The sequence below is a fragment of the Branchiostoma floridae genome, chromosome 19 (genome assembly GCF_000003815.2).
Source record: "Branchiostoma floridae strain S238N-H82 chromosome 19, Bfl_VNyyK, whole genome shotgun sequence".
NCBI classification, from domain to species: domain Eukaryota; kingdom Metazoa; phylum Chordata; class Leptocardii; order Amphioxiformes; family Branchiostomatidae; genus Branchiostoma; species Branchiostoma floridae.
In genome coordinates, this window is record NC_049997.1 from 15099728 (window position 1) to 15116062 (window position 16335).

At 39.9% G+C, this 16335-nt stretch overlaps 1 protein-coding gene across 10 annotated transcripts in view; it reads right to left on the minus strand.

Annotated features, from left to right (window-relative positions):
* LOC118407003 (SH3 and multiple ankyrin repeat domains protein 3-like) overlaps positions 1-16335 on the minus strand; it is a 140939-nt gene that overhangs the window by 11674 nt on the left and 112930 nt on the right. For all 10 annotated transcript variants that reach the window (XM_035807410.1, XM_035807412.1, XM_035807417.1 and 7 more), the window contains one exon: positions 13278-13382. In XM_035807410.1, the coding sequence (XP_035663303.1) occupies positions 13278-13382 (105 nt within the window). The remainder of the gene's footprint in view (positions 1-13277; positions 13383-16335) is intronic.

The following is a 16335-nucleotide window of genomic DNA, read 5'->3' on the forward strand; positions in this document are numbered from 1 at the left end:
GGGGGGGGGGGGGGGCTGAATGTGCTTTCCGTGAGTGCAACTGTAAGCGAGGAGGTTAACTTTGCTAAAATCCTTTCTATTGACTCTTCGAAATACATAGCTGGGTGGATTCTACTAACTACCTTTGCTAGAAGGTTATATTTTTGGTAGCATTTGTGTGTGTGTATCACGGTGTGTGTGTATGTAGTCAACCAGCACAACTCCAGAATGCCTACATGGATTGTCTTGATATTTAGAACGTTTGTAGGTCTTCATGAGACCTTGTTACAAACTTTTTTTAAACACTAAATGACTAATTCCAAGGAAATAAGCCAGACATCTGTAAGACAGCAGGAAAGAAGTAAGGACAACAGCTTGTCACTTCTCCTTCAAGACAAATGCCTGGCATATTTGTGGTCCTCTACCTGTGCACACATCCTCAGGTGCCCTGAGTCACTCAGGCTATTTACAGAGCTCTGTGATTGCTGAATGCACTATTTCCTCAGAATAGGGACACACAAAGCCGACCATATAAGGTGGTGTACACTGTCTGACCCTGGAAACCCCTAACCTGGTCCATCAACAGAGGTTGCACAAGTGGTGGGCAGGTGCAGCTAATTCTAGTGGGTCTGCATGGTGGGATACTGGCAATGTTTGATAGTAAATTTAGGAATTCAGTAAGGACCTGAAATTGTTAGGGGTAAATCAATTTGTTCCTGCTAAAGGTTTTGACAACAAGTTTATTGGATTGGTGGCGTGCCTGGCAAAATTACTCTGCAAACACCAACAACCAGATGCACACTGCCCCCCTCCCCCCACACACCTGAGTTTATAATTTAAACAAGTGACCGTAGGTAACATAGTCTGTGACGTCGGTCTGGTATATGTTGGTTGTTTTGTCTTCTTTGGTGTGTGACGTTGTGCTTATATCCTATATGATTCTTTTCATGGTGTTAGATATATCGTTGTATCTAAAGTTGCCTAATATTTCTGTGTCATGTGAATCTTACTAAACAGGTATGGATTGTGAGATAACATGTGGCCAAAGTCAAAAAGATATGGTGACGATAAGTTACCGGATAGTCTACTCTAATACACAGGCACATTCACACACAGACACACCTACAAGACCGACAGGCAGACTGACAAACGCACCAAGTATTAACATGTGTCTGTTATGGACGTAATAAGTATGAAGCACGGAATAGGACCTTGATGTTTCTTAGTCGAAGTCCGGGAATATAATATGGCTAAACTTCATTTGGGACGAGAATTCTTACACGCTTCATTGCAAACGGCGACAGGAGGTATTTGATTGACAGGGTCATTAGTGGAACATTAGATGTCGGTTCCCATGTCCCACATACGATAACACACAGCTGTTGATGATGAACTGTGCGATAAGTTTTTAACTAGTGTGAAGCCATAAGGTACCATGACACAGTGTTAATGGGTGAATCCCGGGGTCCATGATGCTGGTACATAAAGTAGTACGGATAAACTTGTTGAATAAGAGGTAGAAAGCAAACGCGCGTAAAATTCTTGCACATATCGCGCATCTGCTTAACTATACCCAATTACCTCAACGGGCACCATATGCAGACATGGGCCAATACACTGTGAAACGTACAATTTGCAGGGGTGATTTCTGAAATTATTACATACATAATAAAAACAGCTGCCGAAAAAATAAAACACCTTGCATCATCGTCCAACTATGTGTAGAGAACCTGCCAAACCACAAACGTATGCGACAACGGGAACATGCAGATATAGATGCGAACGCGCGTTACATTGACGACCAGAGAACATCACGCATCTGCTTGCAATATCTCAATTACAGCATGACCCATATACAGGGGATCTGGACTAATACACCGAAAGATGAACATTTTGTAGGGGTGTTATTTTTATTGCGTCCCTAATAAAAACAGCAAAAAAAACAACGTGCATCATCGTCAACCTCAGTGCAGATGACCTGCCAAACAACGTACGTATGCGACAACGGGAACATGCAGATACCGATGCGAACGCGAATAACTTTGACGATCAGGTAACACCACGCATCTACTTGACAAATTCCAATGACACCATGACCCACATACAGAGGATCTGGACCAAAACACCGCAAGACGAACAAATTGTAGGGGTGTTATTTTTATAAAATCCATAATAAAACCACCTGCCGCAAAAAAAAGTTCACGTGCATCATCGTCAACCTCAGTACAAAGGACCTGCCAAACCACACAGAATTCAGACAACGGGAACATACAGATACAGCTGCGAACGCGCGTAAACGTGACAAAACTAAAAGTCTGTCGACCAGAGGGTCTGGTCACAGACTAAAAAAGGCGATAATCTTTAAGCATTTTGTCAGGTGATTTCTAGAAAGGTTAACACATTCCCTTAAGGGTGCAGCTTGTGACAAATACATAACAGGTGTCCTGCAACAGGTCTGGGAGGGCAGGAAACTGAATAAACATCTTGGGAGGGGCAAAGGAGGATTAAGGGAAAGTCCTAAGACATTGACATGGAAGAGTTGGCTGTGGAAGTCCTAAGGCATTGGCATGGAATCTTTAAAAAAGGAAAGTGCATAGCATTATGATGGACAGACTTAGAAGAGATATCCCACTTCATAATCATTACCTTACACTGATCATGGACACTAGAACATGGCCTCTAACATTTATGGTTACTTCATAATTATCATCCCTGTTTGGACTGAGAGCCAAGATCTAATCCCCACCTGTTGCATGTGTTTAGCAACTAGACCCAATGGTCCATGTTAGGGGGTCCCCTCTAATGCCTGATCAATTGTGCATTGTCCTAAGTCTAACCTAGTCCTGACATAGGGTCATTCCAACTGTGACATGTGTGAAGTCCTTACTTGAAAGGATTCTATAGCATTGAAAGAAAAGTTTGGGCAATTTTTACACTACACAATATTCTTGTGAAATACTGTAAAATGACAGGAGGACTGATTGATGCTTTCAGTTTTTAAGTTGTCAATCATTTCAAGCCTGTTATCTGATTGGTGGAATCCAGGTGCAGAGAAGCTCCAACTGGACCACCCACCCACCCTGTACATTTCACAACTCTTTGTGGACCAATCAGATGGCTACAAATCAGCATTCATTGGGGTAATGGAACTCTAGCCTAGGATATAACAAGCTAATGTTGAAACACATTTACCTTTGCAGGCGGTGGTCTTTCTTTCATATTAGTAGAAATAGACTTAAAAAGAAAAAAAAAATGTTTGAGAAGACGTCATGAAATACCATGTCTGTTTATGTAGACTAGAGTTCCGACCCATGTTGACTGCACGGTTAATTTGCAGTCTGTACTGTTCCTCAATGTTTGACCATGCCACGTGAAGGACCCATGAGCATTCACATACTTGGTGTGCAAATGCCAGGCGTCTTCAGACTTTTGTTCTTGGGTTGACTCTATCTTACATTCTTCTCAGTCTTCTTTCCAAGGCAGCTCAGTTTGAGTTCTGCTCTATATATTCACAGAGGAATCACAGAAATACTAGTAACACTACAGTGCAACACAGACACAATAATTAGGGCACTACAGTGTGTACCTAGTCTATTGATGATACATTTACTTTGTATTGCATTCAAGAGAAAAGGAAACTTAAGACAGGTTTCAGAAAGCATGCAGATAAGATTGTCCTTAAAACTAACCGAGGCGCGTTTTAATAACAAAGATACAAATACAGTACTTTTTGGTGAACGTAAAAGAATGGAATAACCTAGCTTGGTTACCAAACCCCAGCCATTGGGGTATGGTATCCAGGCTAGGAATAACCCATTCCAAGACTTTTTACAGTGATTGAAAATTTGTCCCATTTTGGAGATGCAAAAAGATGAAACCAATGACCTATTTCTACTTTAAAACAAGCTTCTGATTGAATAATTTATATCCCATTGATCATCAAAGAAGTTAATGCACAAAAAAGAACAACTGTGATGGCTTGTATGTTTTCAATACCAGGGAGTGATTGAACTCTTGATGAAAACACCACACTATGCATCAAGTTGCAATTGAATAATCCCATTAATTTGCACAGGAAGAAACTGTGATGAAATCATTTAGAACTCTAATTATCTAAATGATATCTACTGGTAAAATATCTTCTTGCCAACACTAGTCAGTCCATCTATCATCTAACACTAGTTCACCTTTATCCATGGGGTAACCTATATCCGATATTGGAGTACCAGTAGCTTTCAGATAAAGGTGAACTAGTGTTATAGCATTTACACAGTTCAGTCCACAAATAAAAATCTCCAATGACAGAAGTGATGACCTACACAAATAGTAAAAACTCCTCCTTCCAGAAAGACCATTTCTATGTAGTGAGGTTACAACTTGACAAATAGGGGAGGCATGTGTCCACATTAGTGAAGTGGTGCTGCAAAACTTTGCACCATCTTGCTAAGTATGTCCAGGAAGTGGAGATGGTGTGTGAACAGGTGTCACCATCATTCCAATGGGACATACCACTCCTCACGCCCTCGGGGGGCCTCAAATCATATCACATCTATTTTCAATAATTTTGCGATTCATGCTTATCCTCAATGGCAATGTACTAGACAATAGAGATTTTCTATAACTATTGCAGTTAAGGTAAAACTCAGGAAAAATGACAGTCTTTTCTGTGGCTACAAGAATTGTAATTTGTGTAATTTTTGCACCTGTAACATTTTGCAGGAGGGTGTGAAGTGGCCATCTCCAAGTGTGAACATGTGGCCCAGTTTGTACTGCACTTACACTGTGGACAGGGAGAATCTCATTGGCACAGTTTAAATAGACAGGGAACAAACTCTTTAAACCACATCATGCCCCCAACTGTCGGAAAAAAAATTCTTCTAGAATCAGCAGCCTGTAAATACTGGGTGCATACTGTATGTACTTTTTATTGCACTCAAAATTTAGCTGTGCACGCAATTTTTGAATGTGGGTGCATCTCAGGCATTCTGTGCACCTAAATATTTGTGTATGGGCACTACTATATGGGTACATATGTAAAGATACCAACTACTGTACAGTTAGTATATAGCATATTTCTTGTCATTTTGGTACTGTAATTCCTGATTTTTTCACTGTAATGTTATGTTCACTGGTTTCACGGTGACGACTGTAGCGTGAACTTATCATTACCGTTAAAAAATAATTCACTGACTTTTTTCATGCACACTTGCCTCGACAGTGAGCATTTAGTTCCGAGAACAAGTTCAATTTTCTCAGACCGTGAAAATTTGGTACCGTGAAGATAAAGTGAATTACAGTATGTATCAGAAAAAAAAACTTTGTTGTATTACTTGTTTGAAATTTAGACAAAGAAATTAAGAATTCATATTCAGCCTCTGATGACAGGCAGTGAGGTTTGCAATTGTGTTTGCTGACATACTGTTATGTGCACTCAAAATTCATTTTTGTACACCTAAATATTTAAATCAGGTACACTAGTGCACCTATATCCCAAAAGGGACTTTTCAGCTGTAAGCAGTGAGCGCATAACTGCTGCAGAAGGCTTTGTTCCAGATGCTCTAACCACAGAACTGTCTTTGAATCTGGGCCAAATGTAGAACAGGGAGGGGAAGGAACCCCACTGTTACGCAATTCATGCACATTTACAGTATGCAACTGATGTCGAGTACGCTGATGCTTTTGGGGAGGGGGGAGTACCATCAACACTCTACACTATAATCATAAAGACAGCATGAAATTTGGCAGGCTGGTTTTGAATATCACTAAATCCAGCCACCAATTACTACGGCTTTATGTAGAATGGACTGACTGCACTCTTTGTTAAATTTGTGCATCTGACTACGACTCAAGAGGGAATCTATAAACTGGCTAATTACACTTTAGTGAAATGGCATGCAGACCAGCATTTCTCAATCCCCACACCATTAATTTTATGTTCTATGGCAAATTCCGATTCTGTCAGAGCATGCAGTACTCGTACTGCAAAAGATTTTTCCACAGGCACTAACGGTATCCCCCCCCCCCCCAAAAAAATAAATACAAAACAAAAATGACAACAAAACAGCATCACTATATCTCTATTGTATTTGCGTCTGATATTGAACATTTGTACAAAAAAGAATCCAGAGATTCCATACCCATTTCTCCCACCTGGTACCTGATACCCTATTTGTACTAATGGTACCTTTGCTAGCTTAAGTACACAGAGATCATTTTGAAACCAATTTAGGAAAAGCCATTCCGAGGCTAAGGTAATATCATACATCCAGTGTTAAATGGAGAATTTTTACATTACAGCAAACAAAACGAAATGGCAGGAATTGTCCATTGGCACTATTGATCAATCAAGGTAATATTATGCTCTTCAAATTGTGTTCAGATTTTCCAATGCTATGTTATATTCTAAAACTGACGAAGAAAAAAAAAAATTTCCAACGTCTTTGAGTTTGACCTGGCTTCAATCAATGCGAAAAAAAGGAAAGGTTACAATGACCTCTGACTGCCCTTGCCATAAAACGGATAAATTGAGATCCAAAGAAACTGAATGAAAATTCTTTTGTTCATAAAACACTGAAACAAGTTTCAACAAAAAATTGCGTCAAATCAAATACAAAATTAAAGCAAAATCATTTTCAAAATTGGTTGCTTTTTTTAACAATTCTTTTGATTAGGCAACAACAGATTTAAGATGGATGACCAAAGAACTCCAGATTGGCCTTGGACAATGCTATCAGTACAATCTCTATACACTTCACTGAACTGACTGAATATTGCAACCTTCTCAATGCCATCAACAATGTCTTTTCCCTTTTGTCCGTTGCTTAATGTTTCTACGTCAATACCAAGTATTACCAACAATAATATAAGTGAGAAGAATAATGGCTAAACCCCTTTGGAGTCCCTTAGAAAACCAAGAAAGGATTGTGTCTACTGAAATTAACTGATTATTCACCCAGACAATAACAGACAGGCTTGCCTAGCAGGCCTGGGTCTTGCTGAGCAGCAAACTGGTTCTGAACAATGGACATAATAACACCACATTTTCATGTGAAACTAGGCAAGGAGAGGGACACACTCTCTTGGGATGGGGAAAACCACATTCTACTGAAAAGCACTGGGATGGTAGAACGGTCAACACACTCTATAATACACTCTGAGATTTGACGGACTGCTCAAAGTCAAACAAAGAACAAATTTCTGAAAGTTCTGTTTTTTTCTTGTTTTTTGAATCATGCTGAGGGTCTGCATGCTCTTTTCTGGAAAGCGTCAAAGGCAGCCTTTTCTGATTTTCCATAATTTATACTATAATTATAGGACAAACCATCTTATATTTTATTCGTGTAATTCTAAGCGGGGTGAACAAATCTTGCGTGACTGTCTTACTTAATTTGAGCGTAATTTCCAGCAGTTTCTTCTAAATTTAGTGCAACAACTCCAATGCAGACTTTTGTGTATCATTTCCCAAGGTTGAAATCAAGGATTCCACAAATCCAATTTTCAAAGTTGGTTGCTGTACAATAGCTAGGTCAGTAATGGAAGGGGGGGGGGGGGGTGCTGCCTGATAATGTCCTGATAATGCATACCTGCACAGCTGTTCAACCAAGGTGACCCCAACATTGGTCATAATTGGCTTATAAAGTTTAGAGGTCCACAGAGTGCAGGGTTCTGATCAGACTGACAATTTATATGATTACAGAGTAGGCGTGAGTGCTGAATGAAAACACCTGTAGTTTTGTCCCCTTTTCATTCGAAACCCTTTTTCGTTGGAGACTCCCGAATGTCTATAATGTACCCAACAGCAAGACATTTTGGAAGTATCAAAGTAAGTCTGGAATTTTAGCCGCTTATTCTTGGTAGTTGAATATTCTTTTCTTTACACACACCAGATGGTTTTTCCCTCAGATTTCTGTTCAAGAAAGACTCTGGGATAAACAAAATTACACAAAGGCATTCGGGTTAGGTTCGCAGAAGTTATAATGATCAGAGACAAGCCCCCCTCCCCTCAGGCCCTGTATTCCTGCATCTGTTAGAGCACTGAGGACCATATGGTCTTTTTATCGGAATGCTACTAAACCAAGCAGTCATCGCTCTCCAGGTGACAAGACATAAATAAGGGTGTCCTCAAGAATGTCTACCCCTCTTACAATCAACAACAACCAAGTACTTAAGATTCCTTGAGACCAAAAACAAGAAAACAAAGTATGCTTCATATTTTCAACATAACATTGTTTTTAATTCCCTTGGAAAAGTGAGCAATAAAAATTTGAGTAATGATACTCCTGCATGACGTAATATAATTCCTGAACCTTTGTTGCAATGAGGTATGGAATTTTAAGAACGCATTATTTTGCTTATTTTGCAGCATATTATAGACAACGCAGTGCCTTGTGCAATTAAGCCCAATAATCTTAAAACGGATAGGTCATATCCATTTCCTATACCCAGGCTCCTATATCTGGCAAGAACAATTCATCGACCCAGATACACGAGGTCACTAATAAAGAATGCTTCCAAAAGCAGGTTTTAAATCATATTTTCCTAACAATTTTAGATATAACTCCTCCCCCACCATCCACAAACAGAAAATTGCAACCACCTCGCCATAATCATCATAATTTATCATTTACAACTTGGTTGACTGCACTGAAAATTTCTCAGCGTTTTTCTCTTTATCTCAAATTCAAAATGTTATTTTCTTCCCAAAGCTTGTATTTTCATATGTCACCCAAAATTTGTGTTTGCCTCTGAAGCATAATGTGAGTCAGTGTGGTCGAGACCTGAGAGTGTTCAGCGACCTGTAGGTGATTTACAACTGCCCGCCATTGGCTGGAACTATCGCAGAAGGCGTGGGAATCCCTGGCCGGCCTTACAGACTCACACAGACACCTTTTCATGTGTTCAGGGTCACCAGACATTGACAAGTTAATGTGGCTGCGCCCAGGGGAGGGTGTTCACACTGATCCACACAGTCAGCTCGAGACAAGATCTTATCTGTACTGTGAACAGAGGGATTGATGAAATGTATGTGATCTTTAGGACAATGACAGTGCGACAGTGATACTGTAAATTCTTTTACTTCTGCAGAGGTTTTACTTAGAAGTTGGACTTGGAGGGAAATGGACGTATTTGCAGTGTTAACAATTTGAAATTGAAAAATTATTCTGTAGTATTATTGTAGTAATACCAAGGAGGTTTATTTCTAATACCTTTCCTTGATTGACTGTTGTTCAGATTATCACAACAAAAGCTATAATTATTTTCTCCAGTGCGTACGGGTGTGAGTTTTGATCTTTCTATACCTCCTGGCTATAACACAGATATTATCAACCTCATTTCAATATACAATCCTAACAGTAACTTATAGCTGGAAGGTCCCATCTCTAGAGTCTGCAATGTGTTCTTCTTGTAAATAGTGGTTTAAAAGTCTTGGAAACAATGTCAAAAGCAACTGAGTTGAGACTTTCAAGCCACTTTTTGCAAGAAGCACACTTGGCAGACTCTAGAGATGGGACCTTCCAGCTATAATTAGGTTGCAGGACAGACAGGCTTTTAGACCTCATTATTAGAGGATCCTGGCAGATCCCTCAGACTCAAAGGTCAGCTCCAACAAAAGCTGGCTGTGTCACACTTTGTCCTGCAGCCACAAGACCACGGTCAGTAGGGACAGGCGGTCATTGTGTGTTATACTATAGGCTGGCCAACTATGACAATCTGGTCCAAAACCACAAACTAAATCCCAGACCTCCCACTTACAAGGGCTCCAGAAACACAAGTCAAAATGTAAATATCCTAAACACTGTTATTCACAACAAAGCCAAGAAGACAGTGAGTTCTCTACTGGAAATCAAGAAAGGAATTTTCTCAAAGCTTCCTGAGTGAAGGTATCTTAAGATGGCAAACATGTACAGAAGAATGTATACAAGATTGTATCTTATTCAATATCTGTGATCTTAGAAAGTGTACAAAGGGTCTTCAGAAGTGTATACAGTGTAAAACAGTTAAATGGTGGCCAATCTGTTGTGTCTACAGACATAGGTCAGGGCAACCTTTGTGAGCCACCCTCAGACAGGAAATACACCTGGGTGTGCAGACATTAAGGGGGGGGGGGCTTGGACATTTGCCAACTCATGTGAGTGTGCCCACCTGAAAACTGGGACCACCTGCACAAGTTTGTCTGTATAGCAGCTAACTTTGAAAATTGGGACACATTATTTATGTAGAGAGCGTAGTGTGCAGGGACTAACATGGGGGTGGGAGGGGGGTTGGACATCTGCCAACTCAGGTGAGTGTGCTCATCTGAAAACTGGGACCACCTGCACAAGCTTACCTGTCTGTTGGAGCTAACTTTGAAACCTAGGACACACTGTTTATGTAGAGAGCATAACCCGTCCATGTACTGAACTGAACAGTATTTATATACAGAATAACTAAGGGGATTCTCGGCAATGGCATACAAACTTACTATAGTTAGTTGCAATGCACAAGTACTAATCTCGAAGCAGACACAAGTTTTATAGATGTTTTATACCTTTTTCTAGAGGCCACTTTTGTTTTCCTTAAGTTTCTTCCCTTGTAGAGTGTGAAAAATTGCACTACTGACAAGATGTACTAAAGTAAATGTGGCAAAAAATTGAGACTGAGTCAGATCCTTACATCTGCTTGGAGACTGGAACAGCACTAGTTGTAGTCTTGAAATACTAGTCACCAATTTGCTATACCTGGCTTAAGATTACAGTCAACCCTGTCCAAGTGACCATCTCTACATAAGGAACACCTGGCCAAAGTGACACCTTTTTGGCAGTCCATCATACATTGTATCCATTACAAGTTTTGTGCAATAAACGTCTTCTTCTTCAATTTTCCCAAATTATACAAACATTAAGAATGCTGTATATACATGTAGCGACCACCTGTCGACATAGACCTGGTTTTATAGTCTTTTAGCTTTTAGGGAAGTTTTTGTACAACAGCTATGATTCACATAAAGTATCGCTTCATTTTATTGTAGTACTCCACAGAAGCGGTGTATAATTTCGAGACATGGTCGACAGGCCCCGAGGACTGCATCAGAGTGTGCGCTCTTGTTTTGAGAAAGCCTGGGGGTTTACAGGAAACCATATTGTGGTTTCGCCAAATATTATTGGTGCAATTCCTGCCACCGGATGAACAACACGGGACAGACGGTCTGGCAAAAACATCCAAACTAACCTTGGCCAACGGAGTGGGGAGGAAAATGGATTGCTCTAACACCTGTATGATTACGTATGCAGATGTTAAATGTGTTCCACGCATAGTGAAAAATGTGTTCTTTCACTGGGGAACAATCAGACTGTCAGACTAATACATGGTTTGTTTTGGCTACAAGGCATAAAATATCACCACTGTATCCTATAACTATATGGATAGTCTGTGCCAAGAATACATGTTTACTAATCATACAGGAAAACAACAAGAAATACACATAGATGTTTACTGTTGTGAAATTCAACAAAGCCAGCATATACTATCGAAGCAAAACAAAGTACAGTTGGCATGTTTCTACAAGCAACTTCAGACTATCTCCAAGCAGATGTTAAGTCCAGCTTAGTGTTTTAGCATGTTTTTGAGGCTTATTATATGTTTTTGGAGGTGAAAAGAGGTAAAAACATTGATTCCTAGGAAGCCATACAGCATACTGTAAAACTTGAAATCTTTGTGGTAGCTTTATGACACTGAAAAAAAATGCAATTCCAATATGTCAACTTCATAATTTCTTTCATAAAACTTCCTTGATGATGATATAGATTTGTTTCAACTGCTGACTGAAACACTGAAAAAATTCCCTGCGCAAATAAACAAATTTACAGTAAAAAGCCTAAAAAAAACACACCACACATACAATGAGTGGGCCCCTGGCGTCTGCTTGTATATTACTCCAAGCACACTCCAGTCTGTGTTTTCCAGTACAAGCATGAAGCCAAACTCACATCTGTAGGTAATGCCTTTCCCCGGGGAACTAACCCACTACCCAAACAGTAGCCTGGCTGTACTAGAAACCAGGAAGTTGTCATGCTTCTTGTTAGCAAATTTCGGCCACATGTGCCTGACAGTTGATACAGGGATATTTGTGCACCCAGGAGGCTTTCCCTTCAGACATGCATGTGTCAAGCATTTTCAAGACAGGGCTTTCATGTTATTTTTGTCCAGCATGTTGCTGGAATTACAGAAACTTGATCCTTATACAATATAGTGTTGTTATTGTTGAGCGTACTTCCAAAATCATTTATATTGCACGTATTGTAAATATTTTAAGTCATATATTCAATTTTACGGTATTTTATGGAGTGTGGTTCAAAAAAAGGTCAAATAAAATCAACTTTCGCTTCTCCAAATCTGATATTACTAAACTGAAACACAAACAGTAAATCCGTTGATCAGTACAGTCCACAATCAAAGGACAAATTGAATTGCAAAGAAAATTTTAAAATCACCATAATTTGCTAATTAGAACCTAATTCTTTTCCTTTTTCATGTGAAATTTGCTTTGCTCAAGTAGACCTCCTTTTTCAGGTGGGTTTCGCTTCCCTCATTGTGTATTTTTATCTTATACACACAAAGGTGCAGGGAAAAATTCACGAGCTCAATGTCCTTTCTTCAAACAGCCAAAAGACAACAAAAGGTACAAACAAAACACATGACAATAAGAGAGCAAATTGAACTTTTGAACTAGTGCCTTTCTTTGTCTTTGTTTTGCAGTAGTTGTTGTTGATTTTCTACTCCAACAGATTGTACAAAATTGTATTCAAATTATGATTCTGCTGACAGCTCTTTCTCTTTTAGACAATAATAGCAGTAACATAGTTTTCATGTTCTTTATTTTCTCAAACACCATTTCAAATTCAACTTTTCCTCCAACAGAAGAAATTTCCTAACAGTAACACAAGACAATAGAAATTGATTTCTTTCACTGTCAGTAGCTCCAGAGGGCTGCTATGTTCTTTTGCCCCAAACCATGGAGCCCCCCAAAACAACAGCAGTGTTACATGATACCCAGGTCCTGTCCACTTTCCCTCTTCAACCCCCATTAGAAACTACATCCTACCCTCCAAAAACACTCGCAACTGTTGCCACCATTCTCAACAACACGACCATACCAGTCTACAACGGTATAAGGTACGGTCGTATTATAAGTCCATGGTTAATCTTGGCACAGACTAGACCGGCACATGTTCTCATTATTTGACCTTTCCAAAGAATGTCACCCCAGTCTTCAAAACCTTGCCACAGAATAAAGGAGAGGATTTGGCGAGTGTGCCTACCTTTGTCGTCGATTGTCATCTCCGCCACCATGGACGAGGCCCTCGCTTTCGTCACGTTCGGCGACTTTTCCCCGCCGCCGTTTCGTCCGCCACCGTCAGGGCTCCCTGCGTGGAAGAAGGACGAAACGGATAAGCCTCGGAGCCGGCGTATGGAAAACCTTTTCTTCAGTGTTGACATGGTGGCAGTCCTGATCAGTTTTTAAACACCACCAAAAAACACACACAGTTTCTGCTCCTCTACTTTACACCCTACGGTGTTAAACCGTTGCTCTCCGGTCATACGTCCATAATGTGACGGTCTGGAAAAACGTGGGGCCTCCCGAAAACAAGTATCCAAACAGAGTGGTTTGGTAGCATTCCAGGCCCGTGAGCCTTGTGGTGGCACACTCAACTCTCTGTTTGCACAGGGGGTGGGCAGGGTAGGCGGGAACATTGACTCACCCCCTACACTACCCAACCCCAATTCTCATCAACTCTTCACACAAAAGGATCACTTCAACTCAATAAAACAGTCTATTTCCATATAATATGTCCCCAGCTGATTGATTTTTTTGTCTAATCCCCTTGTTGTGGCTGGTTGCACCACCCCTATGTAAATCCGCACTTAGAATGGATCTGGGAAACTCAATACAGGGTGCTAAATATGTATGTTAGGCTTGTTGGGGGCAGTGAGCTGTGACCTTATTTCCATATCCTACAGAGAGCAGGGGCCTTTCTAAAACAGTTGCTTGGTTCACAGCACTTTGAGGAAAGGAAGCAGAGAAATCACAGGGACAATGTGTGAGAGAGGTCAATAGTTTTTTCACCTCCGCAGACAAAAGTATTGTAATGCAAAGCAGGTATTATTGTAGAGAGAGGTGACACATGGGGTTCACAGTTGTGCAGGCACTTTCAAAACGTTACCGGTTCTTGTTACTCTTCTTACACAGTGCTTAGGCAAACATAATGGCAGGATTTTTGGCTAATCCCATCAAAACAGTTTGAACTAAGCACACGACAAACTTGCAAAAGTTGTTTTTCTTCATAGTTGATACAGTTCTTAAAAAAACAGAAAAAAATCTTAATCCTCTATTTTTGGAGTAAATTTTAGAAATTTTATCATTGATATTGCATATTTTGTCTGAATTTTTTAAAGCTGAACCTTCAGGATTGTATTATGTAACAGTCTTTCCTCTAATTGTCTGTACCATCTATAGGGTATGAGTCTTTGCAAAGGAATTCTAATCAGAAAAACAACCAACAACCTTGTGGCTTAAAATAGCCTCACAGTAGTAACTTAACGTATTTACTTTTGAAGGCAAAATAAAATTCCTACCCCAACATGCCAGACTAATATCGCAGGCAATAAAACATTTCACGCGATCCATCGTACACGCGATTCATCCAACACACTGCGTTACCCAGCATATCAATCAGAAAGGCAGACCAATTGTCGGACAGAATTGAGAAACGGTATCCAACAATGGGTGGGCAGACTTATCAGTCGAACTGAACAATGGTTTTCAAACACTCAACATTATGCAGATGTTGAAGTAGAAGTAGAAGTCGACTTTGCTTTGTTGTAGGTGTTATTCTTTCATGATAGAAAGTCCTGGCTGAGGATTGTGAAGTATGTGTTTAAAACAATGTGGTGTAGTATGTGAGAAAAACAATATTGTTGCTAAGAGTCATGGCTGTCTCCAGGACCCATCCCTCCGTTCTAGGACAGTAATTTGTTTGTTGGATAGACAAAAATTTTACCCTGTAAATCCATAATATCTGAACATCATTACACAAAACTGACAAAATGTACTTTCTTCAGCTTGAAATAAAAAATGTACAATGTCCAACAATTAACATGGCCTCCTAAACAATGAGTAGGATGGAAATAATAGTTTTAAAAAAATGGAGTCTTGCTAGGTGTGATATTGTTTCACATCTCTACCGTTTTGTTTATGAAGTCCATTTGCCATGGTGGTTTTCCACAAATGATCTTCACGTTTCACTAATTTTTGCTGAGCCGAGCCATTTGCTAAAACCATGCCACGGTCAATGGCCATGTTCCAACACAAACTGTTTGTTCCTGTCTTTTGAAATCCTTGGACTCCAAATGATAACGTTGAAAGACATTTGCTGACTATACCATCCTATCTTGGTTCAGGGAAGACTTTTTTTCTGTCAGAAATTTTACGCCTAAAACAAATATCACCAAACTGAATGGTCAAATCACAAATAACTGGAAGAAGAATTAAAATGTAGTAAACAGTGTGTTCTTCAAATTGTCCTCATCCAAATGCCCCCTAGAGGGGGTATCAGACAATGAGGATTTCCAGCACCAATCTCTCAGCACCAGGCTAGTGTACTGATTGGTTGCCATTAGACCCTGTTCCTCAATCAGCACTAACCAAACAGACAACCTGTCATCCCCTGAAAGCCCAGTGTTGATTGGCAATTTCACAGAGGAAGTTGTTGCTTATCAGTTCCTCCTGGGAAAGGAACCACACAGATAGGAGGGGCTGATTTCAGTGTAGTGACAGCCAGAGTGTTACATGTAACTGTTAGTGTTATATGGCCTACTAAACCTGTATGTGTGACCTACTCTACAAACCACCTAGCTAATATGAAACTTTTTGGTGATTTGTTAGACAATTTTTTCCCATTTACACTAGCATGAAGAATCCTGTCTAAGTGTCTATGGTAACCATATTTCCACATACACCAGATTTTATTGGTCTGGGCAGTTTTGACTGTACTAGATGCTAAATTTAACAATTTTTTTCTACACCACTTTTACAAGGTTATTCTACTACTAGTAATCCAAACTGATCTATATACTGTAAACCTTGAAATGGTTATGGTGGCTTAACAATTCTCAAATACATCCACGACACTGCAAGTGTACAGTAGATTTAGTACTATTACAGTAATACAGAATTGTTTTGACCGCAAACTTAAAAAACTGCAAAAACCTAGCTGAGGACCTTCAGTGTTCCTACATGAAATTACGTCCCTGCAAAAATGAACCAATCTACTGTGATGACAAAATGTCGTTTCCTCTATCGACTTCAATTGAAATCCA